The following is a 25,805-nucleotide window of genomic DNA, read 5'->3' on the forward strand; positions in this document are numbered from 1 at the left end:
AAAATCTAAGAGCACAGCCATGTCACTCACGTTGGGCAGGCCCTGACTAAAACTCGAGGCACGTATGTTGCAGAAGAAAAGAAATGACATGAACAAAACACATTCACAATTGCAAACTGATGACCACATGTTTATTCTCTACTAAGGTGAGAACTATAAAATCCAGGTAAATAAATAATCCCAATTTTCTACTATTTCAGTACTTTTAGAACACAGAATATGAATAGCTGTATATAAACAGAACCTCCAAAATCATTCCTTCTAAACTTCTGATTTTACAGGCTCAGAAATTATTTTCCCTGAGCTGGTAGGATGGCAGATCTCTGACTCACTAGAGTTCTTCCCACCAGTATGGCTTCCAAGTGCTCAACCTTCCAATGTCATCAAACCTAAGACATTTTAAAACACTTTCTTCAATAGCAGCAGAGAGGTAACAGGTTCTGAAACCTCCTCAAAGCACATGACCAAATTCTGTATAGAGGAGAAAGAAACATATTAGCCCAAAGTGCCAAGAAATAAAAAGAGCTTCTTTCAAAGAGGGAATAGTTCCTTCAACAATGCTACAAACATGATGCATTTTTACCCTTAAGAAAAGTAATTACTGGTTTTAATTGTTTCTATTTAGTTCCTGGGGAACATGAGTTAACACTAATGCAAGCTGTCACAGCACAGCAAGCTCTGAAGTCTCAAAAAGTACAATTAATTCTATTAAGGGCAAAGAACTCTGAAAAGAGCTCATCTCCAATTAGCATCATAAAGACTGTAAGATGCTTATTCTCATTAATTTTTATTCCTATTTTAAAGATTTAGAAACCAATGCACAAAGACTTACTTGAAAATTGTTAACCACTCTGGATAATACAGACAATATATAAAATTTTAATAACTACCTCTTAAAAAAGAAGAACCCAACTTGCCATACGCTATCATATGAAAAATTTAGACTATCGATGATTGTTACTAATTAACAAAAATGCTAAAGAGGCTTCTTCCCAACACCTCATTTAGTTCTGCATATGCTTAAGTCACCGGTTCTGGAATTGCAAATGTGCACTGATACCCCATACAATTCTTTCAGGGGTTATTCTTTCAATATTAAAAGTTGGTCATTATTAAGTCACATCTTTTTTTTCTACCATAAAAATCAAAAGATAAAAACAAGAAATGTATGCTGTAACACTGTGCTACATTAAAAAGCCAGAAGTCCTGTTCAAACAAATTCCAATGCTGCATATACTGCTGTTTGAAGAATGTCATAGCCAATTATTATAAAAGTTATTTTTGAATCTCCCATCGAAAACAATTGGAAAAAAATTGAGAACATATGAACAGAAGCTTATATAGTTCATTTAATGAAAACCAAAGTGGATGAATTTTACAACTATACAGCTTTGTATTTCTTGACTCTATCCGTTCCCCCTTAAATTTAGTATTCTATCCCTAATATGAATCATAATTCTGTTCTCGATACAGCAATTTAAGAGCACTTGCTTCTTCAACACATGCTACGTTCCTCTTGCATTTGAGATTTAACCGTTTCTGACCTACAGGCTATAAATGAGCTCAATCTGATGAAATTTCCATTAACTATTCAAGGTTTATATAAGTCCCAGAGTAGTTTAAATAACAGTTCATCAGTAAGATAAACTCTTAAAGAGAAGGCAGAAACATGAAAAGCCTGAGAACGTTGGTAATATCACAATGAAAGAATGTAAACAAAATCTCAGAATGAGTGGTTGTGAAAATTATATTTATTTATTTAATTATGGAGGAGGGAAGTTGACAATAGTGACTTGGTTAAAAAGCCTGTTAGGAAGACATGACATCATTTTTGCATAAAAGAACTATGCGAAAAGACACAGAAGGGATTTGGCAGCAAAAATTTTATGTTGAAGCACAAAGCCTAGCCAACGCAAATCCTTAATCTTTTATCATTAAGATTTTTACCATACATAGGTTGAGGTAACAAGCTGGCATCAAACCTTCTCCAGACATTAAAGAGTCATGTGTACTAACAGGATTGCAAAGGAAAATTACATAAAAGAAGTAAAAGTCTCTTAAGAAAAGAATTGTAAACGGATCTTTAAACAGTATCCAGCACAGTGTTGTATGAACAGATATTGACAAAATAAGTTATACTGTTCTGATTTAAGCACAGAATTGACCTTAGCTTTTGTGTTTTTAAATGAAAACACTTCATTAAACAATTTTGAAAACGGGTGGAGTGGAATGAGGGCAATTTAGACTAGCTAATAGTATATGGAATCTTCACTTCCAAACAATGTTAAGAATCTCTAGCATGTAACACTTGCATCTTTAAGACTAAGTCAGCAAAAAAGGTAGGTGGTCCTCTTGAAAATATCACCAAAAGCTCCACGTTTTCAAATCTGATGGCATTTCAGACACAAAAGGTCATGTAATATATGATTCCATTTACAGGAAATGTCAAGAATAAGAAAAGACACAAAGATAGAAAATAAATTAGTAGTTACCAGGGGCTGGAGGGAGGAGGAAATGGGGAATAACTACTAAAGGATACATGGTTACATTTCTTTGTGAAAATGTTCTAAACTTAACTAGTGGTGATGACTGCACAACTCTGAATTTACTAAGAACTAATGCACTCTACACTTTCCAAGGGTGAATTTTATTTCAATAAAACTACCATTAAAAATTAAATTCAAATTAAAAAAATAATCTGACAGAATTCATAATGTTCATTTATAACACAACAGACGTCATTCAGAGGCTTCCACCTGTTCCAATAGCTTCTTTTTTACCTTGGCAAGACGGCTCATCTGATCTTCTGAGAGAGTACTGCTTGTTCTGCCAGGAGTTTTGGTGGGTTCTGATCCATCTGCTTCTACATTAGGCCAGACTTTCAAGTCATGCATCCCCTGGCGAAACATGCTAGGCAAAAAGAGAATGTTCAGGGTAGAAGTAAATGAATGCAGTTCATTATAAGAAATTTTAGATCTCTTAAACAGAGAGAATTCCACACTAGGAAATGCATGTCTCGCTTGCCAAGCTTTAAGCCTCCAGTGGCTTGTAAAGTAATTAACTAAACAACTAAAATCCACGTAACACTGTTTTTCACATGCCATCTTTTTCTCCTACAAGCAGTTAGAACTTTTAGAGAGATTCTAAAGGTAGACTAGAAGGAGGGAACGATCACTAACGGACCATACATCCTTCATCTCTTCAGTGGAAATCTTGGAAATAACAGAGATCAAATCCCTACCCAATGAAAGAATGTCAATTTACAATGACTGAAACCAAAATTTGAATAATTATGCAACTGTCTACTTGAAGTGACAATTCAGCATAGTAGACTATAGTTAGACTACCTGGGGATTGAATCCCAGCTGTGTCATCTATTAACTACATGACCTTGGGCAAATTACTTAACTTCTCTGTGCCTCAGTTTCCTCATCCATAAAATGGGATAATAAAGAGTACCTGTATCTCACAGGGCTGTTAGTAAAATGAAATAAATCAGTGTAAATAAAAAGTACGTAGAATAGTACCCACCACATAATAAGTATTCAATAAATGTTAACTGTTATTATCATTTTTACTAGGTACAGATTGATTTTTCTCTTCTTGTCTATAACAGCAATGTCTAAAAGGGAATACAATAGTAGATTCACATAAGAAAAAAATGCCCATGTCTACAAATCAGAAATTAAACACACAGTCAGAACTCAACCTGAGCTTGGTGATCCTTCTTTACAGTGAAATACCACATGACCTTTGATCGTCATGGCTCCTTCAAAAACCTACCAAGGAGATCTAGAATAAAGGTTGAACAAACTCATGAAAGAGCTTTAGCCAACTATGTCTTTTAAATAAGCTACTGTCAAGCTTCTGAGTTCGTTTTTGTTTTTGTCTTTTTTATGGGGGGGGTAAAAAATAAAGATAGTCTTCTGTTAGTGTGTTCTCTCTTCTGTAAAGGAACACCCTCCCTGCTCACCTGATCTGGCCCCCAATGACTTCTTTCTGTACCCGAAGATAAAAGAAATATTGAAAGGTAGACATTTTGATGACATTCAGGACATGAAGGGTAATACGACGACAGCTCTGATGGCCATTCCAGAAAAAGAGTTCCAAAATAGCTTTGAAGGGTGGACTAGGCGCTGGCATTGGTGCATAGCTTCCCGAGGGGAGTACTTCAAAGGTGACTGTACTGATATTCAGCAATGAGGTACGTAGCACTTTTCTAGAATGAGTTCATGAACTTAACTGTCTGACCTCATACTGATACACCTTTTTCCATCTTTAAAAACACTGACTTAACTGTAAGTGTTTTACATAAATTTTTAAAAATCATTATTAGCATGTTCCGACTAATGGAAAATTTCTTCAGATTTTCCTGGAGTAAATAATAGAGGATTTTCACTGAACATTCTGCAATGTATGTAAGTAATGAGGCCACAAACATTTAAATTGGGAACTGTAAAGTATAGTTACAAGTTCATGAGCACAATAAGATTAAAGACCGTATCTGTTGTAAGGTCTCCAAGGTTGCCAATAAAGAGGTAATATCCAGGAACCATATCTGCGAAAGCTTATCTTGTAGGGCCAATATAAGATGCACTGACTAGTTGCGAAGAATCAAAATTCTCAATATTCACAGTATTAAAGATTTTTTTTTTAATTACATTTTTAAAAAAGTTCATTTTCTTTCCTTTTCAACTGAGATATAGATTCAACACGGAGCAGATCTGCTCAGTCTCTAAGAAACTGAGCACAATGAAGTATTTATTAACATCACTTTAAATGAATATCCTTAAATGTACCTTCAGAAACATGAGAAGGTCCTCCCTTCCTTTTCCCCAAACCCCTACAACCCAGTGACTACTCTGACTGGCTGTACTTACATAAATGAAAAATAAATACATCTGGCAGGAAGTCACTGTACTAAATGATTTAGGTGCCCTGGGATGGATCTGGAGTTAACATTTAAGGATGGCGACATGGAGGGTAGGGATGATGACAAGTGACTCAAAGGATCCAGTGAACGTATTACTTTCTTTTGACACTAATGGAACCTTTGCAGAGAGTTACACAGCCTCCAGGGGGCAAGCCAGAAGATGCTCAACACATCATGTCCACTTGGGAAATTAAGCCAAGCAGGCAAGAGAAAAGAAACAGCACAGCAGGACCTCCTTCACATGCCAGCAGAGGCCCCAGCAACAGCTTCTGCCGCTGCCAGTGCCAAACCACTATGGCAGCCACCGCCCAGACTTCACAATTCACATTTGGAAAAAACATCTGGAAGAGAAACATGCATCTTGCTTGTGGTTCTTTGCCAATTCAACCCACTGTTCAATCCATTCTTTACCTTCTTAGAAATCTCACAAGCTAGACTTTCAAAATGAGGACAATTAGTTATGCTACTCATATCCCAACAGATCAGGCTTTCAATTATTAATTATACTATTCTCCAGGAAGTATTGCTTCACACTGACTCAAGTACACAAAACAGATTAGCAAAGAACAAGAGCTGGTAGAGACAGGAGTCCTAATACTGTAATACAACTATCAGATGCTTTGAAGACCTCTTTTAAAGAACTACAATACTAAGTCCATACCAGGACATTTAGGGAACAAGGTGAGGAGCATCTGGTGTTATTTCATTGCTTAAGAAACATGTGATGAAACTTCGGTCTAAAGCACCATTTCCCTGAGTCCTAAGAACTGTGGAGGCACATGACATGATGTTAAAGGCAGGTGGAAGAAAATCTGCACAAGCTACGTGCCGAGCCCACCCAGAGGACCCACACGGGCTGCTTCTCTCCCTGGATGTCAGCAGCACCACGCAGAGAAGCAGCTGGGATCCAGTACAAATGGATGTCTGCACTCTGCTACAAAACCTGGAACACCCTGAATATGTTCTTCCACAAGCCAAAGCTGCACAGGAAATCCAGTATCAGGCTAGGGAACGCCTGGGCTTGTCTCCACTGCAATCCAGTTGGCCCTCAAGGAAAGGCCCCAGGACACGGGAAAAAGAGTAATTTTAATCTCATAGTGTTTCTTAGAATTCCTTTTTCTGAAGTGAAAGTCAGTATAAGCATCAGCCTAGAGGGAATAGAAGTGATTTAGTGTCGCTTTCCTTCCCCAGTATTTAAAATATCCATAGACCTCTATTAAAATTGAATGCTATCATTTGGCTAAATGCCCAATAACCAGATAGGTGTTCAACTGGTACAAGAAAATGTTGATGTAAAACCTTATCTTACCTTAAATTAAGTGACAGTGAGTTGAATATTCCCTTATATCTGACTAGGCACAAATGGAACCATTCTATTTAAAGAAGGACTTTTTTTTTTGTAGATATTGTATACATATTTTGCAAAGCAAACAGATTTACTATCATTTGTATTTCATTAGGGGTTTTTGTGCTCCAATTTCTAATATTTAGTAACACAGGTATTTTCACTGTATTTATTTTTATCGTTATCCACCAATGTTAACTTCCACATACAGGAGAATATTAAGTTTTTGCTTTAAACTAAATGGAAGTAAAAAAATTGAGCTGATTTTAAAAAATCAACTAAATAAGAGTATACGTATTAGGACAGAGATATGGCAGGGATTCTGAAAGTGGTAAGTCAATGACTCATATTTGCGAAACCCCGCTCTAAGGGAGGTAATTTCACAGAAGCATTGCTGCTCTCCAATGTTTCGTTTATATCTAACATCTAATGTGTTCAGGACATTGAAGAAAAATATGAACTATTTTCCAGTTGAGTTAAGAAAAAAAACCAGATGACTCTCCAAAACTTAAAAGTCCTAATTCACTAAACACCAGAAAAACTAATTGAAGTTTAACTCCTACTTAATGCTACTACTACCTTTATGGAAATCTCTGGGGTTTAATTACTTCTTAAAGTAGAACAAATACTCCTGATTTATATTTCAGGCATGTTTCTAGCATGTTTGGAGGGAAGGTAAAGGAATTATTCTTTTACTGGGATATACACAGAAATACAAATAAAGTAGATATCAGAGGATAGAGTAAAGAAAGAAACTCTGAAAAGAACTGCACACAAAATTCATACAGATAGGCTACTATGAAAGGTTAACGCTGTGTTTCTCAAAATGTGGTCCATAGGCCACCTTTCACAGAATCACTTAGGATATTAAAAACGCTGATTCTTAGGCCCCATCATAGACTTACCGAATGAGTGAGAACACAGGAAGGTGCTTTTCTAGCGAGCTCACCAAATGATTGTCAGAAATAGTAATAGATTATTACTGATTTCATATACTTATTAAAAACTTGCCCAAAGCCGAGTGAAAGCATAGCAGTGTCACAAACGTCAGTCTGAGTTTATCTGCCTTAGGCAGATCATTTCACCACACTTCTGTGGAAATTTCAATCATTTCACACCCATACTCTAGTGAGAATGTCTCCTGAAACTGGATCCTAAGGTCATCTAAAATGCAGTGAGTGATAAAGAGGTGTTTTTATGAGGGAACCTCCAGCTGATATTCCAGGAGGTAAACCACTCATCAAGAAGCCTGGAGGAAAAACCAACAGGTCTATCTGGCTGTATCTCAAGAACATTTAACCACTAAGATTATAGTAATAAACTACTGGGTACTTTTTTCTTTGTGGAAAGCAAACCCCACCCTGGAAGAAAAAAAGTAAAAAGTTACAAATACTCTGGAAAAGGAACAATATTCATTTAATAGCATGATCGTTCTACTATAACATGCTATTTTATGAAAAATTATATTTAAAATCTGGAGGCCATAATATCTCACGCTATGTATATACTATTACTGTCTCGTTTTACAAATGAGGAAACTGAGGCAGAAGGAGATTAAATAACTTATCTAAGGGCACACAGAAAAGAGCCAGGATTTGAATCCAGAAAATCTAGTTTTACAACCTGCTGTCCTAATCACCATACAATATACTACATTTTTTCTATTAGATGTCAATACATGATAAATTGAATACATAAGGATAGCATTTCAAAATAGTTGGAAACAATGGCTTATTTAATGAATAGTGTTGAGACAAATAACTAACCATTTGTTTAAAAAAAAAAAAAATCTGACCCAATACATCACTCCTTTCACCAAAGTAATTTTAGATGAATCAAATTGAATTGTGAAGGATTAAAGCCATAACAAAACCTTTTTTAAATAGGAAATGACTTTCTAAAACATTGAATTCATAGGCCATAAAAAAACTGATAAATTCAACATCATAATTTAAGATCCAACAACAGCAAGCAAACAAGCAAATAAATTTGTAAGAAATTCAAAATATCAAACAAGAAAAATATCTGCAACATGTAATACACAAAGGGCTGATTTCATTAATCTACAAAGACCCCTTATACATTAATTAATAAGAAAAATGACAACTCAAAAAAAAAAAAGAAAATCCAAGAATTGCATGGTATGTGAATTATACTTCAATTTTCAAAAAAGGGGCAAAGGACATCAAGAAGCAATTCACAGAAACCTAAACAAAAAAAAATAAATGACTATCTTCATTCAAATTTAATGATGTGAAAATTAAGTCAGGAGATAACATTTCTCAATTTTAATATGGGCAATAGTAAGTTTGATAGTACCCCTGTAAGTTCTCCGCCATTTTGCACTAAAAGGAGCTATGATGTCTTTCAGAGACTCCAGATCTGGGGCAGAAAACTACCCAATGTGCCTTGCATAGCTTGTCTGCCAAAAAGGAAAGAAGCTACTAGTGATTCCTGAAGTACTATAGAAAGGACATGGGATCAACTTGAAAGGGCTCCTACTGATCAGTAATAGGAGTTTTTTAGCCTTCTAAAGAATAAAGACAGCAATGGATTGAAACACTTCAAAAATGTTTAAGACTAAAAGTTCATGACAAAAATTAAGACGAACAACAAAAAAACATTATCACTTTTACAGGTTACCAGAGCACCAACTCATTCTTAAAACTCATAAAAGGGAAAAATAATGAAACATTCATCTGCCCTTCCTATATGAACTATATACCACGGTACCTCAATACTTGATAAAAGATCAAATTATTTTCTGACAATTGTCATTTTTTTTAATTTACTTAAAATTTATTAGGGTAACATTGATTAGAAACATTATAAAAGTTGCAGGTGGGCAATTCTACAATATGTCATGTGTATATTACACTGTGTGCTCAGCATCCAAAGTGTGGGTCTCCTTCTGTCACCATATATTTGACCCCCTTTACCTTCTTCATCCTCCAACCATCCCCTCTTCCTCTCTGGTAACCACCATACTGTTGTCTGTGTCGATGAGTTTATTTGTTTTTGTTTGTTCATTTGTTGCTTTCTGTTTTATATCCCACATATGAGTGAAATCATATGATTCTTGTCCTTTTCCATCTGACTTATTTCACTTAGATTGAACAAAGAAGATGTGGTACATGTATACAATGGAATACGACTCAGCCATAAAGAATGATGAAATGTTGCCATTAGCGACAACATGCAAGAAGACCAAGTTCTTTAAAGAAAAAATGGATCGACAAAAAGTACCCTTCAGGCCTATGGGTTTCATTTTTTTCACAATAAACTTCTATTATCTGTAAATTTTTAAAAACTGAATTAACAAATTTTCTATTATAATTATTACCACTATTAACAAATTAGTGCTTTTTAACCCCACTTATTGTCCTTTTTATCATTATTAGGACAAAGCAGAAAAAAGCCAGAACAATGCAATTATAGTACATGACAGACTTTTTTTCCTAAAAGCAAGATTCTAATTTCCAATGATTATTTTTTAATAGGAATTACATTACCAATTACTATTAGTAGAATAATATAAAGTGTGTTTCTTAATCAACCTACTTGTATATCCCACAGGAATTATATCTCAAATTCAGTCTCAAGAATGACAGAATCATAGGTACCAAACATGTATACATACCGTGTTCCCCCAAAAATAAGACCTAGCCAGACAATCAGCTCTAATGTGTCTTTTGGAGCAAAAAAATTAATATAAGACCCGGTCTTATTTTACTATAAGACCGGATATAATATAATATAGTACAGTAAAATATAATACGGGGTCTTATATTAATTTTTGCTCCAAAAGATGCATTAGAGCTGATTGTCTGGTGAGGTCTTATTTTTGGGGAAACACGGTAGAGAACCAGACTGAGCACAAACTATTAAAGCCTCACTAAAATATAAGGACCAGAAAACTACAACATTCCTATAGATTAGGAAAAGAGAGTGCTTACCCATATTTTCCAAAGAGAGAAACTGTTGTTCCACCCACAGGCACTGCCTTTCCTGGTCCATACACATCCCATATTGTCAAAGCCACTTGGGCATTCCTGGGCAGGTCTGGGTATTTCACAGGCAGTTTTAGCCATTCGTTCCAGCTATGGAAATAGATTTGACATAAACATAAAACTAAGGAAATAAAGTCAACATAAACGTGTGTGTGTATGTGCGCGCATAACTTTTTAAATTAACAGACCATATAAGAAGGTTTCACCAGAGAAAAAGACCCAAAATATTAAATTAGTACTGCAAAATATAATATGGCAGTTATATCAATTTTGCTATAAGCAACTTTAATTTTACATACAGAACACATGAAAAAAATTTTTGAAAAACAAAGCACATGAAAAATAACAATGGTAACTCCTTTAATCAAGAAACTCAGACAATATCTGGGAAAAGACTTAAACCTGTTAGAGCCAAACTGTTTTGAGCCAAACTGCGATTTTCTATAAGCATTCTCCACAACAGTTCTATATTATGAAAAGGAAAAAAAAAATCAGAATTGCATTTAAAATGCTGCTGAGGACAATATGGCTCCATAATGTACAGCAGTGCTAAATAAAGCAGAAAATTACCAAAACCTTAAACGGCTAAAGTAGACTATCCACTACCTTTGCAATATGAAGAAGTTACAGGACAGCTCTGGACAGAAATTGACAATTTTTTATGTGAGATTTTTCTGTTCCTTAAATTATTTCATTAGCTCTTAGTTTCTTTTATTCTTTCAAAGCACGTTTGAATGATTTCCCTAAGGAATGTTTGTTCCTTTTTTTTTTTAATTTTTTTAAAATTGGGGAATATGGGGAACAGTGTGTTTTTCCAGGACCCATCAGTAGTTGTCCTTCAATGTAGTTATGGAGGGCACAGATCAGCTCCAAGTCCAGTCGCCATTTTCAATCTTTAGTTGCAGGGGGGCTGCAGCTCACTGGCCCATGCAGGAATCGAACTGGCAACCCTGTTGTTAAGAGCTTGCACTCTAACCAACTGAGCCATACGGCCACCCCAGGAATGTTTGTTCTTAATAATACAATAATGACAACACAGCGCTTTTTTCTCTTTATTTATCCCTGCAAATTTTCTTCTGTAATCAAACTTCATATTAGATTTGACAATTTCAACTCCCTTCAACAACATACAGCTTTTAAAAATCCCGAAAGAAAACTGTGCAAACAATACAAAATAGCCAGCAGACACAGAGAATTATTCCTTTCTCTTTACTCAAAATATTCTGTTTACTCAAAATTATTTTCAAAGGGGCATATACCAGTCTAGGTCAAATACATCTGCATGGTAAGAAATTGAACAGAGCTTTGAAAAACTTATAGGACAAATCATTTATATCCACCATATAAATAATTTAAGAACGTACAGAAAATTAGAGATGGCTATCAATTTAAAGGAGAATCGAAGCCATTAAATCCCTTTCTTCAACAAAGTGCTTAAGAAAACAAATCACATGCTTAAAAAAGTAATTCTCTATTACAGATAAGCTTGAGGAACTAAATGAATTTATTTATTACTATCCACATGGTAGACCAGGCTGAAAAGGTAAATACTAAACAGTGTCCATCTTCTGCCAATGAACAAACCACAGAGATTAATTAACACAGGCTAAAATAAAAAAGTCAGCGACAACATCCAAAATGAACTGTGAGAATTCTCACCTCTATATTCTGTCCTTTAACCAGGAAACAATATATATGGCCAAGCAATCACTTGTCTCGAACCTTTGGCCATCCAACCCCAGGCCTCCACATCTTTTTAAATCAAAGCAACTGTACTTTAACCTGTTTTACATACTAGGCTTCTGCACAAGAGCTCTTTTGAAAAACATGAATCTGCAACTCAAAAAATAGTTTGAACACTGCTCTAGAAATTTCAGAAATTACAGAAAGATCTAATCAGACATCAAAAAGCTCTGTGTTTTGAACACCATTTTGTTCTCTCCATCCCCGTGTGTCATTCTTTCCCCGGCTCCAACCCTCATTAAGCTCCAGACAAAATTCACCTAGCAACTTTCAAAACATTGCAAGATCGTAAAGCATGATTCCAGATGGTTCAATCCCCATGTAGTCCTGCCATCACACACCATTGTACTCTCTAGTTTGATTAACGCACTCCTAAATCCTAACTTTCTAATTTTTAAATTATATTAGACTGTTAGTATATGTCTCTCTCTCCTAAAGCCATTTTAAATCCCTTATGGGACAAGACAGAATATAAATTTAAAAAAAAAAATTAAGTCACTTGTCTAAAGAATAATATTCCTATAAAAACTTGGAAATTTGTAGTATCCCACACCTAAAAATAAGAATTTTACCTTATAAAAAAAAGGTACACGTTTCCCTCACTATGGGCTCTGTCATTACAGGACAGGATACAACAGAATTTGATGAATAGACTTGGATAAATCTTGAATGAATTCCTCACTATTCAAACTCTCAGAAGTCACTATCAGAAACTAAGAAGTCAAATTTAGATAATTTGAAATCTTGTACTACTCAAATATACTACCTGAACTAAGGAAATGGAGAACTATGGAGAGCAAGACATCCTTTTATGGTATAACTTACTATTCCCACAGTTTAAAGAATATTTCTTTCAAGTAAGTATTTATAGAAAATGATTGCCGTGTAAAGTTTGCCCTTGTTGATTTTAGAAAGGCAGCATTTGTTTTCACAAACTGTAAAAACTTTAAGTCTTAAATACTAAAGAGCAGGATGTACAAAATCTGCAAATGCTTTCCCCTAAGCCCAAAGAGGAAACAAACCTCTATCCTCATGTTACCCTACTCAACATGAAGTATCTTCTCAACTTACTTTTTTTTAAAACCGCTGTTTTAAATGTTTTAATTTTTTAAAAGGCCACTATTAAGTTAAAGTACTTATTTCATTAAGTAGCTTCACAATTTTTACAAAATTCTACCCTTAGAGAGCAGATATAGAAGTTCTTATATCCTTGAAAATACATAAATAATGCAGAGAGGAGTTGGCAAATGGGAGGAGAGTTTAATCTCCCTTAACTGGGAATTGGCTTTTGATCTAATTTTCTTTATTGCCAAGGCATGGAACAAAACCACTACACATTATTTCCTTACCAAGAAAAGTGGAATTCATAAATATTGACTTTCTAGAACTAAATTTGTGCCTCTATTTTCTTTTTTTTTTGTGGGTGGGGGTGTCACAATCCACCTCAAAACATCTAATAAAGCCTTTGAGCTCTGTCCCTGTAAAAATGTACAAGACACACAAAATTCTGCCATACAATTTCAGTGCTCTGTAGATATCCTGATTCTAGTTTAAGAAACTCTGATACAATTGAAAGAATTTTGGTCCATTGTTTTAGGTGTAATGATGCAGTTATGTTTTAAAAAAGAGATATACAGAAATACTTACAATTAGGATAATACAATATTTGGAATTTGCTTCAAAATAACAGTGGGTATGGATAAAATAAGATTATCCTTGAGTTAGTAATTATAGAAGCTACGTGATGAGGTCTTGCAAGTTTATTATATTATTCTCTCTACTTTTACAGGTTTGAAAATTTCTAGAATAACAAGTATACATGCATATACTTGTATATATTTGGGTGTGAATACATCTACCTACAAAAAAACACTACGGACGAAATCACGCCATTAAAATAGTTGGGTTTTGATGTAGCTAGATCACCAGAGCTCAGCCTTCTGCTCTTTCTGAAAAACTCTTCCCAGCCTGTTGGGGCATACTTTGTAAACACAGGGTTGTGCCCTCAACAGCACAGCCTGGCAGTGCATGCGGGCACACACCATGTCTTCCATGAACACTGTGGTCATAAATTCCTTCCTTGAGAGGCACACAACCTGTGTAATCCTGCAGCGAGCCTACCAGAGTAGTGAATAATACTCAAGAACCAGCATTAAAACCATACCATACAATTTATCAAATAAGAAGTATCAAGAAGTTAAATTAAGGATCCATAATACTATTCTGGAAAAACAAGAATTTCATCTTCATTATATTCACCTTGCATCCTGACAATGGTATGCTAATGTACTATGCTCGATAAACCATGGACTTTAAAAAAAAGTTAATTTCATATTAAAAATAATAATAAAAATATGATCAGAACAGATGACAACAGATCTCTCTTTAAAGATCTGAGCTCCAAACATCTGGTTGGACAACATTTCAGACTATCAAGAAGTGTTTATGTGTTCAAAGACATAGAATAATAGAGAATTTAAAGATACTACATGTGTGTTTTTGGTTTGGTCATTTTGTGAATCAGTGAAGTTTTATAAAAACACGTCAATATACAAACATACGTCAAAAAATACAAACACAAATTCACTTTCACCTTAACTACAGTTATAATACCTCTATGTATAATACTTTATCCTGAATAGGTAACTGCTTTAAACTACGCAGTCAATACTTACAGGTATTAAATAAAGAAATTAAAAAACAAAAAATTCTTCTGTAATCACCACCAAATCATATTTACAACATCTATAAAGACATGGGAGAATGGTCTGGAACCCACCATATACAAGAACACAACTTACTTCCATCTTGTACTAAATGCCTTGTAGGATGTTCTCACTGGCAAGGCCAGAGGCTTCCCTTCTGCAAAAACTTGACAAGTAACATAAAGGTCAGAGCATGTGTCTTGGTACAATCCTGAAAACTTCAACATTGGGTCTTCCAAAACAGCTTTATAACTCTTTTGTTCTCTCTTCCCTTCCAAACTTCCTCTGGAAGCATAAGAACAATAATGTTTAGACACATATTTTTAAACCATATATACAACAAATACTAAGAAAAGTTTATGGGTCTGTCACAGTAACCTTATTCTACCTAAACATTTTCCTGTATATGAAAGTAAAGTCACTTTGACATCGAATAAAGGTCTCTTAAAATCCTAACATACCTAAAATAATTCCTATCTTCATCAACATATTTTTTGTTGTTGTTAGGCTTCTTAATTTTAAACCTTGTCATCAACTCTTGGTCTACCTTCTAGACATCACCAGCTTTCCAGGCCTTAGTTTCATTTTCATTCATTTCAAGCTGAGTACTTATTCATCTACTCTTAACACTGTACTAGGCCCAGAGGCCCAGAAGTGAATCACAAAATAAACAATACAGCATTACAAGAAAACATTAAATCCTTGCATCTGGGGAGAAAAGTTACTTTTAACTGTATATTCTTTTTTAACTCTTTCAGTATATATATTTACTATGTAGATGTATTATCTGATCATTTCCTTAAGTTATAAGTCACGAAAGATATGCACAGGAAAGAATTAAAGAGGTAGAAACATTACTCGGACATTAATATTATGTCAGATATTGTACCAAGCATTTTATATACTTTTACTTTTCACCATATTCTCATTTTATAAATAACGAATCAGAGATCAAACATCACAAAATAAGTAACAGTGCTGAGGGAAAAAAAACAGGCAGAGGCCAAAGCCAATGTTCTTCCCATCACAGAAAGATACTATACATCAAGAAGTCTGGGAACTTGGAGGCAAGGTCTTAGTATCCCAGAGATGCCTGACATGAGCCTGAACAATATGTGGGAGATGGGAGCAAAAGAGGTAGGGCGTCATCCCAGAAGAAAAGAACAGCATGCCAAAGGCAAAGAGAAAGATGGTGTGACTGGGGAACTTCAGGTTGTTTGGCGTATATAACTAAAGCATAAAGCTCACTTGGGGAAGACACTAGAGATGACAACGAAAAGTAGGAGGACAGTGCAACTAAGTAGCCACTAAATTCTGTGGTGTCTGACACAGTGAACATTGAAAAAAAATCTGTCAGTTGAATTACCTGAAGTGAGAATAATATAATCAGATTTCTATTTGTTACCTTTGGCAGGAGTAGAGAACATAATAGAGAGGTGGAACTGACAGCAAGATCTGTTAGACTTTCAGCCAAAATTAGAAAGGAAAAAAAGTAGACTTAAGGAGACGGCAGTGGGGAAGAAAAGGGGGCATGGATCAAAGATTTCAGTAGGTAGAGTCAAAGCAACTTGTGAAGGATTAAACAGAGAAGGTAAGAAAGGGGTGTCTGCATTACTCAAAGTTTTTTGTCTTAACCAAGTCTATGAATGATGCTAACAATCAACAAAACAGGATGAGAGAACACAAGAAGATCAGAGTTTAAAGGGGTAGGCTAATGACATGCTCAGTTTTGGACAAGTTTGTTTTTAAAGTGCTTTGGGTCATCCAAGTGACCATGCCTTGTGGGAATTTTAATATTAAATTACGGTGCTAAGGAAAGAGACATCAAAATACAAGTTGCTAGTAAACCCACAGAAATAGATGAAAAACCCTGGAGAGAATAAACAGAATTAAAGCATGTACTGTTCTCTGATTATATGATTCTAAATAGATACTTCCAGGGGCCCCAAAACCAACAATGGGAGTCTCAGAAGCTAAAAGACGGTTAGTAGTGAATTTTACCAAACTTCTGATTTATGCTTTATCTTTGACTTAAAATATTCAAGGTGCGTATCTGTTAATAATGGACCAGTTTTTCCCTTCTTCCCCTTTTGATGTTCAAAAGTTTCGAAAACTACATTCATATGTCCAAGAAACATTGACTGAAGTCAAGCCCTTTATCAGACGATGACACACAAGTCCTGTATAAGCATCTAGCAGTGTATGCTGCAGAAATTGCCTTAAATGGTCCAAGTATTATACAAATGCACAGTGTGATTGCTAACATATTATTGTCACCACCAGTACAAAATGAATAAATTGTCAGTCTGAAGTAACTTACTTCTGAAAATAAAAAAAAAAAAACAACAACAACAAAAAAACAATCACTCCAATCGCACCTGACAACTGAGAAAAAGTATTTACCGCAGGTCTGCAGCCCTTGGCCTGAGGAACATGTGTTGAATGTTGATTAACTATATTACGATATTGTGGTTAACAATTTGTGATAACTTGCGCATGGGAAAATAGTTTCCTAAGGCTACCTTATAATGAACGTGATTTCCAATTCGGTCCTGCCTGTCCCTCATCTCAGTTCCATCATTCTCATCTCAAGACGTCGTGCCCTTGGCCTTGACTTCAACCATGCTGCCCTAAGGTATTCCTGCAAGGCTCTGTTCTCGTGTCTTCTGGTCCCTTTGCAACTGGTACCCTCACCTGGGACTCACTACCAACTTCCCTGGCTGAACAATGGCCAAAGATGCAACCTAAGTTTCTATCGACCGCGGTGCTTCTGACATCACCGTACATCCCTGAGTTCCTCTTAATCTAACTTAGCTCCCGCATCTGCCTGTGTCTACCTCTCCACCACTCCTGCAAGCTCCATTCCACTTTCCAGACCCGTTCTCCGGAAAAGATCTTCCAATGACTAACTGCGGGACGACGACTTCACCGACACCCGGTATCTTTTTCCTTCTGTCAAACAGGACCGCAATCCCTCCAAGGGTTGCCGTGCACAGCAAACTGCTTTGAAGAAAGTAAAACATCGTGGGGCTTCGGGGCGTACTCCTACCGCCGTCCTTCTCACAGAGACCACGTCCTCGATCCTCCTCCCCCGGGGCCCCTCTCCACGTCCCCGTTTTCCTCCGCGTCCCTGGCCACAGCCCCCCCCCCTGCCATCCCCAGGGCCGGCCTTCAGGCTACTTACTAACCTTCTCTCCCAAAGCCACAGGCCCCTGCCTCCCCGTCCCGAAGCCCCAACAATCCCAATCGCCGTCCTCGGCTTCTCTTACATCTTAAGCTGCACGTTGATGTCCAGGTCACAACTGTAGATGTAGTGAAACTTCTCCGCTTCCCCCATGGCACCCCCTGCAAATGCAGCGACCTACGGTCGGAAGCAAGGCGCTGGGAACACCCGGGGACGGCACGGGCTGAGGCCCACAACACGGGCGCTTCCGGTTCCTCCCCTCAGCCCAGACGCCGCCAATCCCCGCCGGGGGCGCGACCCGACGCGGGGAAACTCCCCGCCCACGCGTCCTTCCTGCGCCTGCGCAGAGGAAGCCCGCCATCTTGCTTAAGGGGAAATAGAGTTCCGGAAACACAGATGAGCTGGTTACATTCCAGTTTCCGTGTTCTTCCTGTCTTAACGGGACTTTTTTTTTTTTTTTTCTTTAAGAAAAGCTGTCATTTGAGCTTGAGCTGTCCCTAAAGTCAATCCCAAAGAAGATCCGTTTCGTAAAGAATCGTCACAACTTTCACTGGCTACGGGCTCAACAGGGAACAAGCACAAGAATTCGCATTTTGCTGAATTTAAATTCCAGTGGCCGTGCAGACATTGTAGAGTAAATCAAAATTTCGCTCTCTCACGCAAAGATTTCTTCTTTCTGCTCTACAGGATGGAGAAAAGACGGGGCAAAAAACAAAGAAACCTGAGTTCTAGTTTTGGCATTACCAACGTTTATGCTACTTAGGACAAAGTACCTTGAGTGCTTGTTTGCACTGGGCATGTCAGACCCACTACAGCTTTCAAGACTTAACCCTAGTTAGAACCTAGAAACGTCCTGTAGCTACTTTAGAACTCACGTTTTTGAACCCTCCGAGCTCCTACGAGGCTCATTTTTGTAATATTTAATATTATCTCAAATTGTAATCTTCATTTCCAATTAGAGTCAAAACTCTTTAAAGAAGTAAAGTGCCATATTCTTCTGTATCTGTCCCGTTAGTGCCTAATACATTTCTTAGTTTAATAGTTCCCTTTCATTGGTGATACTGAATAATTTTCTCCATTTTGTATGTATTTATTTTTAGATGCGGCATTGCGAAAGAGACATCACAGAGTATGTATAAAATACAGTAATTGGGGAAAAAATATCTTTTAAGGAAAGCTTGAAAGGAGTCTAGGTGTGTAACCTGGAAAAGAAAAGAAAAAAAAAGGATAATGCAAAACGTTTTCTCCAAAGTAAGTTCTCCAAAATATCTGTGGAAGCAAGACTAAGGAAAACATGATAGTTATTTCCCTATAACTTAAAGTTCCAACAAAAAGACAGCAAACTTGATTTGTTCTTAAGATAACTACCACCAATGGTTGGAACTTAACAAAAAATGCAATTGCATCAAACAATAAAAATTGAATTTCTAATCATCAGAGCTGTCCAACAGTAAAAAAATAGTTACAAGCTCCTGTCTCCATAATTCTAGCAATGGGGGTGAGGTTTGTTGTGAAACAAGTTTCTCAGACTTGAATAAAATATTGACAATCTGTAAAAACTGAATTCTCTAATCTCAGTGCTGACTTACTCTTATTATAATGTTATTCATGTATAAACCTATATAAAACTCCATGTATATATTAAAAATTATTAAAAATCCAAATTTACGAATTAAGTATAAACACTTTGACAACCTTAATGTAGTCTTTTTGCTCAAAGTCTATTGCCTATAACATGAATATGGCATTAATTTCTTTTACAGACTGATTATTTGAAATTCTGCAGGTCTATGCTATTATATACCACATAGCAATTTAATTTTTTTGCCTTATTTTCTATTCAAATTACTATGAAATCTTCATTAGTGTAAGTATCATGATGGCATTTGGCCTTTACTTGACCCCAAAGCACGTTTTGTCTTAAATCTATCTCTGTTCTTTTCTTATTAGTGCATTACAGTTAAAGCAATACTAACTGACCCCAACACAACACAGATAAAGGTGTAAAAATGAAGTGTCAATACGTAGTTTTAAGATATTTATTCATAAAATCCATAATAAACTTACATTAACCTTTTAAAAGATAATCATCAAGAATAAATAACGTTAAAATTTTATCATTGGAAAAATCTTAGAAGATTAGACTGTAATTGTTAAAGACATAAATGCAACAAAAAAAACCTAACATGCCAGTAAGGAGAAAGATTTTGGTAGGTCATAGAAGCATGGTAAAAGTCGCAGAAACCAAAACTGGCAGTGCCTTTCACAGACCAATCATGGGTGCAGAAGATGTTGGTTAGTAGATCTGAGTAAAGAGTCCAGTTGACAAGGCTATGTCCATAGGGAAAATGGAAGCCTTAGACATTTTATTCTGAAAGGAGAGGAATGACATTTTCTTTCCCATGTAATCTTTCAAAACTCCTAAATATAGCATGCACTTAAAATTGTAGAACACGATTTGTATTGTAAGAGCCCATGGTTCCACACACCACTTCCTGTCTGTAGAAAAATAACTTTTATGCATAGGAGATTTCTTCATGGGGTAAGCCACTTCATTGACTATTTGGTTCCAGATTTAATTCACCATCAGTATTGCAATTTTATTTTTTTTGTTTCTTTTGCTACCTTGCTTCAATTTCCTATTTTATTATCCAAATAATAGATTTTAATGATGATTGAGAAATTTGTTGATAATGGTCCATTTCTCTAATTTGCTCAGGAGTCATGTAGTGATTATCAGGTTCAGTTTTGTCAGTTTCTGTCACCCAATTTATTCTCTCTAGCTTGGAATAAGAAATTGTACTCACAGCTTCATAAAGCAACCATCAATTGTTGAGTTTCCATCAAGAAAAAACATGAATATGATATTGTGAGATTACAATGATATCATAATTTCTTTTTATCCAATTAAAAAATTGTTCTTACATGTTTTCTAATAACTCCAGAGATTTTAGAACCTAATCACACAATAAGACAACAGTATAAGAAAACTTGAAAAATCCTACCTCATAAGCCAAGATTCTTGGCCATTTGTGAAGTGACAATGTAGAAAACGATGGACTTGAAAATGTCTATTAGTGATCCTGAAGCACGAATCCACAAGGCCTGGTGATTCCATTCCAAAAGGTAATTTCTATCAGCCACAAAAGGCAAAGGATCAAAAGCACAAGGTATTCTGAACAATAATAAAAGTATATCTTGCATGTGTACCCTTATGTAATATGTCTATTATGTAATTGAAGAATCTCCTCTCTCGGTGTCACAAGTGAGAAAAGAAAACTTGTAGTTGAATAGCATCACTCTCAAGAATCTCAGCTATAAAAGAGGAATGAGGTTATATCTCCCCTAGGAAATATGATCAGTTCATACCTGAGGAAAATGGTTGTGGGTTGAGATCTGTGTGACTCCTCACCTCCCTCACTCAATATGAGAGTGATTTCTAAGACTCAGATGTCAGAAAAGAGAGCTTAAAGACAGTGTGAGAAATATCTGATTGTTATTTATATTGTCAAGTCAAAATGTTAAAAGATTTTTTTAAACTCTTAAGACCCATCAACTCTATGTATTACAAAACTGTACTGGACCCTGAAAGAGCTTCCATCTTTCTCCCCAGCTCCTGCCAAAAAACTTCTTTTAGATTTTTACATTGCAAGCCTAAGATTATTCCTTCCTCTAAGTTCATCTTCCTACCCAACACTAGTTAAGGTATCTAACTCAAAAAACTATCCTTCCTTGTGTTCTTCGTTCACAGTATGTTCAAGAGTTTCTGTGATAATAAAGATTCCCCCGTTTTTTTGAAAGTTCTGGTTACACCAGTTCACTTATACGGCAAGACCTACATTACTACCTGTTCTCCCTAACCGAAAGAAATGCAAAGAGAATAAACAAAGAAGCAAAACAGAAACAGACTCAGATACAGAGAACAAACTGATGGTTGCCCTATGGAAGGGGGGTTGGTGGACTGGTGGACTGGGTGAAAAAGGTGAAGGGATTAATAATTACAAATTGGTAGTTGTAAAATAGTTACAGGGAGATAAAATACAGCAAAGGGTACATAGTCAATAATATTGTAATAACTATTTACAGTGTCAGGTGGGTACTAGACTAATCGGGGGTCACTTCATAAATTATATAAATGTCTAGTCACTATGCGGCACACCCGAAACTAATATAAAATAATATTGAATGTCAACTCTAATTATTTTTTTTTTAAAAAAAAGTGAAAATAGCGTTCAGCATTTGTTTGGCAGCAAGCATTTGTTTTACACAGGTAGCAACACTTGAGCAGCCAGCAGCGAGAGTGGCCCCCACCTTGCTCCTTTCCCTGGAACTGTACTCAGCATCTTAGCATCAAGCTGCCATTGCTTTGAACTGTTTCTGTGAGCATCTGTGCTGTATCTCCACTTATTTTGTGCGTCCAATAGCAAGATGTGTCCTAAGGTATCAGAAAAGCCTAAGAGAACACATAAGGGTGTTACGCTTTGTGTAAAATTGGATGAATTAAGCATTTTGATCACGGCAAATGAAATTAAGCTATTGTGCATGTGCTGAGTTTTGGGTCTGGGAACACTCAAAAGTTTTCCTTATAAATTAATGGTAATTGCTTCTTCCTTTACGCCATTTCTGCTTAAGAAAGGTTTCACAGAAACACCCTACTTTCGGATCACAGGGGAAACCTGTAATTCGGTTACTGTTTACTTCCCCATTAGACTCCAAGATGTGCAAGGGAAAGGTTTGTGTTCGTTTTATTTACCACTGTATCCTACTTTAGTTCCTGGCACAGAATAGGGATTGAATAAGGAAAGTAGAATTAAACTAGCACTTGAAAAACTACTATCTGTCAGATAACATGTTAGGCGATTTCCTGTATTTTATATTATTTTTTTCAACATATTAGTGAATTAGGTTCTGTTACCCTATTTTACAGAAAAATAACTGGAAAATAGGTTAGGTGATTTGTACATGATGAATAGTAATGCACAGCAGGGCCAGGTGTGTCTGACTTCAAAAGGCATGATATTTTTACCAAACTATGATGGAATATTCCCGAGAAATTACTGAACTTACTTTTTGCAGCAGAAAATAAATTATTAATGGCAGTATCTTAAGCATCCTCGGTGTTATTTAGCACTGCCATTGATCCCTCTGCCTCTGTATAGATTATATTCTCAGGTAAACAGCTTAACTCATTACCGATTAACTCCATGGAGGGAAGAGATTTTTGGCCCACTCAGCATCTTTGAAAGTCATCCATTTATTTAACAAATTTTCACTGAGTATTTAAAATGTGCCATGAAGTAAACCAACCATTGTTTTAGACAGTGGCCTCTTCAATCTCACCAGGGAGAAAACGGTAACCCCATCTGCATGTGGAGCCACTCCTGGCATCCCTCAGTGTGTGTTTCCTTTGTGATCATGCAATCTGTCCTGTAAGAGCATAGGCCACGAAGGCCTTTATTTATGTATTCCATAAATGTTGGGGAATGCTCCTGACTTTACACATGTCTGAGAACTCACTGTTAGAAAACCCATTGCAATGAGTACATCCTCAGCCCACAGGATGTTTGATCTACAATTCTGCTCTGTGTTCATTCTTTACTTGCGCTTCCACATGCCCCACAGGACAGAGATGCTGCTGTTATTTTTGGCAATTCTTATTGCCTTGCCCATGTGCATTTGTGCTTGTGCATGAATATTTAATCACAGAAAGGTTATTGACCCGACACTCAGACTTGCTTCTCGGAGACAGAAGGAAGAGGAGTAATCAGAGTCTGAGTCCGTAGACAATAATTAGTGACACAAGTAATTCCACATGATCTCTTAAATCATTCTAAATCACTTTGCCACCCACCCAGATTCTGTACATGTACAGGGACAACATGGCAGAGACCCTAAAATGAAGGAAAGACCCTCACTGCGTTGTAGGAATTTATGTTTTAATGATGAACAGAACAAAAAGCCTATGTAAACAATAAAAGAAACCCTGGAATGAGAGAGGAGGGGGTGAAAAAAAGAATTGTTCACTTGAGAGTCAGCTTGGATTTGGGCTGTGCATTAGTATAAGAGTTCCAAAAGTTAATACTCTTTCCAAAAAGATAGGGATGCTTCTCAGGCTGGAGGAGGGATTTCATAAGGGAACAAAGGTTCAAATGAGAGAATATGAGAAATAACACACTGGGATTTCCATCTTCTCAGAGAAACCAAGTCTAATTAACGTGCAGGGGTGAAACTTTGACTCTTTTTCTATCTTCAAAACTGTTGGAGGAGGTCAATGAGAGGATGTCACAGCCAGTTGACTCAAGAGCAGGGCACGGACAATTGGAGGCTCCTTGCCCCTCCCCTGTTCTTAGAATGTATATTTCACCCACCATCTCCATAGCTGCAGCCAGTTCAAGGATGAAGCCATGAGAGAGTAAGGTGTTGCTGATATTGTCTGGGTGGTATAATTGGCTGAACTCGGTTGAGGCCTTTGTCCCAGTGTAAACTTTGAAGATTCTGACAGGCGAGTGTAGAGATTCACTCGTTTTTCAGCTATCCAAGAGAAGATTCATAAGTAAGTTCCTTTGTTTATTAAAACTGACACTTACCAATCTGGAGTGGCCTGCATCTTTCTTTCGTCTCACCTTGTCCTCCGTGTGTAGACTTCACTCATGAAGCTCTGGAGTGTTTGAACCAACAAAGACAAAACAACACAAAAGTGCTGTTCTATGCCAGGGCTCTTTACAACCGCCAAGAGGAAAGAGGATTTCCAGAACCTCATGGACTATTTAGAATTGGAGCTAAGTTTAACTGTTTTGTGAAACTATTATGTCCTATTTGTCTCTCCATGTTTGTTTGTAAATATCAATTCTGAATATCCTTTCTCTTATTCTATATTCAAGTTTTGCCTTTATCTTCACCAGTAAGTGGTGTGGTCTATTATTATTATTCATGGTAGTTAGGTTCTATAAGGTCACAGTGAACTGGATCAGTGAATATTGAAATATTGCTCTTAGTGGAAATAAAGGGTTATGTTCCCATGAGCCTCTGGTCACAACATTTCATTAAACGATTATACAACCTTGTTTTATGTATGTTTCTGTTTCGAGACACCTTATTCAATACATGTTGTTGATTTGTTAACACTGAACTTATGGCCAATAGCACTATCTCATGCCTGAATGAAGCTTGCTTACCTAACACACGCATTATTTTCTCCATAAGGCATATTGATTCTGATTCAGTAGATGGGGCAGTGGCACCTGAGTCTTCATTTCTAATAAGTGAGGCTAAGACTGTCTTGAGTATTGCTAATCTGAACCATCCACTCCTCTTCATTTAGAGTCCTATAGGGAGTAAGAAAATTGCTCAGATTGTACTGGTAATTATAGAGTTGGAACTGGAGTACAGCGTGTCAGAAGAGTTCATAGGAAAGATGGACCGCTGTGATACTAACAGGCACCAAATTAAATGTATGGTTAGGGCTTCCTAGGAAGCTACGATCTGCTTTGGCTGTTCTGTGCTTCTCCCCTTCTCCATTCCTTTCCCAAATCTCTCTGAATTTTTCAAAGGCCACCTCTATGCTGTAGAGGACCTTCTTGAGACTTCTTAAAAAGAACAAAACCTTTCTAATAAGATTTCTAACAAGCCCAGGTAAGAGTCCATTCCATTCTTTCCATCATGCCTACATTTTACTATATATCCATTTCTCCTTCCCCTGCTTAAAACTCTTCAATGACTCATCACATCTGAAGGAACAAAAATCAGGTCTCCTACTTGAGACTGCTTTAACTTCCAGATCCTTACTTTGGCCTCTTTTTGGTATGTTGTTTTTCACTGCCTCTGCTTAGGCTGTAGCCCACTACAGTCTTCTGTGCAATCCATGTTTCCTTACCTATCTGTTGCT

The 25,805-nt window shown here is 36.5% G+C and overlaps 1 protein-coding gene across 2 annotated transcripts in view; it reads right to left on the reverse strand.

Moving 5' to 3' along the window:
• PIK3C3 (phosphatidylinositol 3-kinase catalytic subunit type 3) overlaps positions 1-18,187 on the reverse strand; it is a 129,298-nt gene extending 111,111 nt beyond the window's left edge. The window contains exons 1-4 of one of the 2 annotated variants that reach the window (XM_081078333.1): positions 18,006-18,187; positions 14,833-15,021; positions 10,235-10,378; positions 2,781-2,910 (exon numbers count right to left, since the gene is read on the reverse strand). In XM_081078333.1, the coding sequence (XP_080934459.1) occupies positions 2,781-2,910; positions 10,235-10,378; positions 14,833-15,021; positions 18,006-18,073 (531 nt within the window). In that variant the 5' untranslated portion in view covers positions 18,074-18,187. The remainder of the gene's footprint in view (positions 1-2,780; positions 2,911-10,234; positions 10,379-14,832; positions 15,022-18,005) is intronic. The other variant, XM_081078334.1, reaches the window with a different exon arrangement.
• Positions 18,188-25,805: the final 7,618 nt, after the last annotated feature.

Source organism: Rhinolophus hipposideros, assembly GCF_964194185.1.
Source record: "Rhinolophus hipposideros genome assembly, chromosome: 17".
Classification (NCBI taxonomy): Eukaryota; Metazoa; Chordata; class Mammalia; order Chiroptera; family Rhinolophidae; genus Rhinolophus; species Rhinolophus hipposideros.